Genomic DNA, 3,652 nt, shown 5'->3' with positions numbered 1-3,652 from the left:
TATCAGTGTTCATCAACTGATTTGTAAATTGTTAGACAGTTACTTCCTCTTTTCCTCTTCTCTCCTGACTTCCCCCTATCATATATAACTATTAAGTTAGAAAAAGACTTTTAAAAAACCATACACACACACACACACACACACACACACACACACACACACACACAAAAACACCTTGAACTAATTGCCATATCATTAGTTGATGAGTTCTACTAATAGGACTCACTAACCTTGAAATACTGATTTTTTCCTACCAGGCATGCATAAAAATATTTTTAAAATAAAACTTTAGAGAGTTCAACGCTGTTTCCTTCCTTCTGCTGTGGCTGCCATTGGTGCTGCTTTCGCGCCGCAGTCATGGCCATCTGCTATCCTATGGCCGTGGACCTTAATAAGGGCCACAAGGTTACCAAGAGCGTTTCGAAGTCGCGACTCTCCCGCCGCCGTGGGCGCTTGACCAAGCACACCAAGTTTGTGAGAGATGTGATCCGTGAGGTATGTGGATTTGCTCCTTATGGAAGACGTGCAATGGAATTGTTAAAGGTCTCAAAGGATAAACGAGCTCTTAAGTTCATCAAAAAAAGGGTAGGAACTCACATCCGGGCCAAGAGGAAGAGAGAGGAGCTCAGCAATGTCCTAGCTGCCATGAGGAAGGCTGCTGCCAAGAAGGACTAAACTGGATCCTGCTTCCCTTCCCCACCTCTACCCAATAAAGATTTGACAAATAGATTTATCTGGCCCTGATCTGTTCTGAGAGTGAACAAACGTTGTCAGGTATTGTTAAAATAACATTGAGGCAAGAAACTTAGAAGTAGCACTGCCCTGGAGCCCTTAGCACAGTGTGGGTGGGGAGAGACCTAGGCTTGGCCGGCAAGTCAGGTTCAAATTCTGCTTTTGCCAGAGCTCGGATTGAGTTAAGCTTTGAATAGGTAAAAAGGAAAGGCAAAGCACAAAACAATGGGGTGTGTGTGTGTGTGGTTTAAGGTCAATCTCCTTTGTTGGGCAACAGCCTCAAGATGGGGTCTAAAACAAGCATTTATTAAACTACACTGTACTGCAGGCTAGGTACATTGATAAATACCACAGATAACAAAGGAGTTCATGCTACCAGGAAAAAAAAAAAAGGCTGTGATATGTAAGATGCCCTGTACTCCATTGATTCAGGTTGCACTCCCCCCCTCCACCCCGATATTTTTGATGAGCCCTAGCATCTTTAGTTTGATAAACTGGTACTGTATTATGATCAAGAAAAAGATTGTTACTGGCTTATGGGGACCAATATAGACATAAGACACATCCTTGATTTCACCAATCAGGGTAACTCAATCTAGTGCTCTTTGCTCCAAACTCAAACCTAATTGCTCTTTCCACCATATTTATAGTCTGATACATAGACAACCTCAGTCCCTGATCAAGACAATGTCAAGGCACATTGGTTCATATAACTCAAGCAGCTGTCCCTTATTCTGAATGATATTGCTAAGAGAAAAGTTTTTTGATTTGAATAGTTACTGTTGATTCCTCCAACCAACTTCTATTTGTAGAGAGAAAATAAAAAGGTTTTCCTGATAAAATAAAACTTTAATGATATCTTTGCTTTTTAAAAATATCATCTACATTTCCCAATGAATCTCTCCTTTCTATCCTCTTAGAGTCCCATCTCATTTAACAGAGATTAATAGAAGGGCAGGAAAAAACAAACAGATAAACCAATGAACACCTCAAATCTAACACCACATGCAGTAACCCATACACATGTTGACCCATGTCTGCAAAGAAGAGATGGGGTGGTAGAGTTAGACTTCCTAACAACTGCTTCTTTACTCATTTATTGTAGGATGCTTGGTTTTTCGAAACCCTAAGCATATCCTGGTAAATGTTTAATAACTGTCTCTCAAAAAACAAGTATATGCCTTTTAAAACTTAATCTACATGATTAACATGTGCCTAACTCTAGACAATGAACAAAACAGTAAACCAAGTCCTGATTTTTAGTGTTTTCCAATTTTGGGGTTATAAATGCTCACATTGAAATTTTTACTATACACTTAAGAGCTGTTTCAAGCTGGCTTCAACATACTCCTAGGGTTTGTGTATTGATGATGATCTAACTTGGTGCTTGAGATAAGTCAGAAAATTTTTAATACTACCATACCATAAGATCATAGGTTCAGAAATGTAAAGAAGAGACTTTAAGTTTTTTTTATGCCTTTTGTTTTTATCTCAGAGAGTTATTTTGAGAAATAATGACACTATATTATTATTATTTTTATTGAATACCCAACATTCCAACTTCCCTTGCAATAAAAAATACTTTAGCAAAAATAACTAATAGAGGGATGGCCAGTTCAACAAATCCACCTTTGGTAGCCCATGCAACACTGTTTTTATATTCTTCCACACTGCTAAAAAGAGGAAGGAGGTTATTATGTATTCCTAGGACCTCAATTGGTCATACAATTACTAGTGGGGTTGGATTTCTTTTAATTCACATGATTGTACCCTTGCAAACTGTTCTCCTAGGTCTGCTAACTTCCCTCTGCAATAGTTCATACAATTTGGAAGAGAATTTTCTAACCAATCTTGCTCACCCAACTTAAAATTTTAGAGAGGAATTCCAGAGAGGAAATGATCTAGGACAGTGGAGAACCTTTTAGAGACCAAGTTTCCAAACTGCAACCCCCACACCATATGTGAGATACCCCTTTACCCCAGATAGGGGAGGGAGGAAGTGCTCCAGAGGGGCGGGTGATGAGAGAAATGCCCTCAGGTACAGTGGAGAGGGGGAGAGGAACAGCCCCCTCTGGCACGTGTGCCATAGGTTCACCAACATGGATCTAGGAGAAGTCATACAACTTGGAAATGACAGAATTGGAATGAACCTACATTTTCTGATTCTGCATCCAATTTTCTTTACCTTATACTAAGTTTTTAATACATCTATCATTAATGAAAAGTTGATTGGAGAAGAATATCTGTTCATATCTAGCATAAATACTGCCAGTCTTTTAGAGTGATATATTTAATGCAGCATTTGTGATTGAATTTTCATTCATTACTTTCTATAAATGTGTAGGCATCAAGCAGAATGATGATTCCCCCCGCTTAGATTGACTTCATGAATAAATACTGGGAGCTTTTTACCAGAATTGAAAAAGTGACGAACAGTGGGACTCTAATTTGTGTTTTTGCATGAAAACTCCTGTTGTGAAGCAAAATACAATTATACTGATGGCAAAAGTCCTTGCCTTCACAGAATCAAGAGCACCTAGAGCTAGTCATTGACTGAAACCCAGGGTGTTTTATAGAAATTTTCAGTAATAGGTGTCAAACATAAAAATACATGAGAATGAAAAAGTGCCATGTAAATCTAAGGACCCATTATTTCATAACTGTGTCATGTACAAAGTTGTGAGAGCATAAAACATGAATCAGTCATTAGGATTTAGGTTCATTATAAATAATGAACCTAAATCCTAATGTCTCGACAGATTGAATTGCCCCCAAATGCTGCCAAGTTTCCTTTGTTCTTAAGATGTTTGAATTCATTGAAAAATATACCTCAAAAAAGGGATATATTCTAATCTGAGCAATGTATAAAGGAGAAATCTTCCAAGACAAGGGCCAATGAGGCAAACAGTGACTACTGACT

The 3,652-nt window shown here is 38.4% G+C and overlaps 1 protein-coding gene across 1 annotated transcript; it reads left to right on the top strand.

Annotated features, from left to right (window-relative positions):
* The first annotated feature begins 357 nt into the window (after positions 1-357).
* Positions 358-729, top strand: LOC123251871 (60S ribosomal protein L36-like). The gene has a single exon (XM_044681191.1). It carries the CDS (start codon positions 358-360, stop codon positions 673-675), a length of 318 nt encoding a protein of 105 aa, XP_044537126.1. The 3' UTR covers positions 676-729.
* The last annotated feature ends 2,923 nt before the right edge of the window (positions 730-3,652 follow it).

This window comes from Gracilinanus agilis, chromosome 6 (assembly GCF_016433145.1).
Source record: "Gracilinanus agilis isolate LMUSP501 chromosome 6, AgileGrace, whole genome shotgun sequence".
In the NCBI taxonomy this organism is placed as follows: Eukaryota; Metazoa; Chordata; class Mammalia; order Didelphimorphia; family Didelphidae; genus Gracilinanus; species Gracilinanus agilis.
The sequence above is the reverse complement of the archived record's forward strand: the minus strand, read 5'-3'. Positions and strand labels throughout refer to the sequence as shown.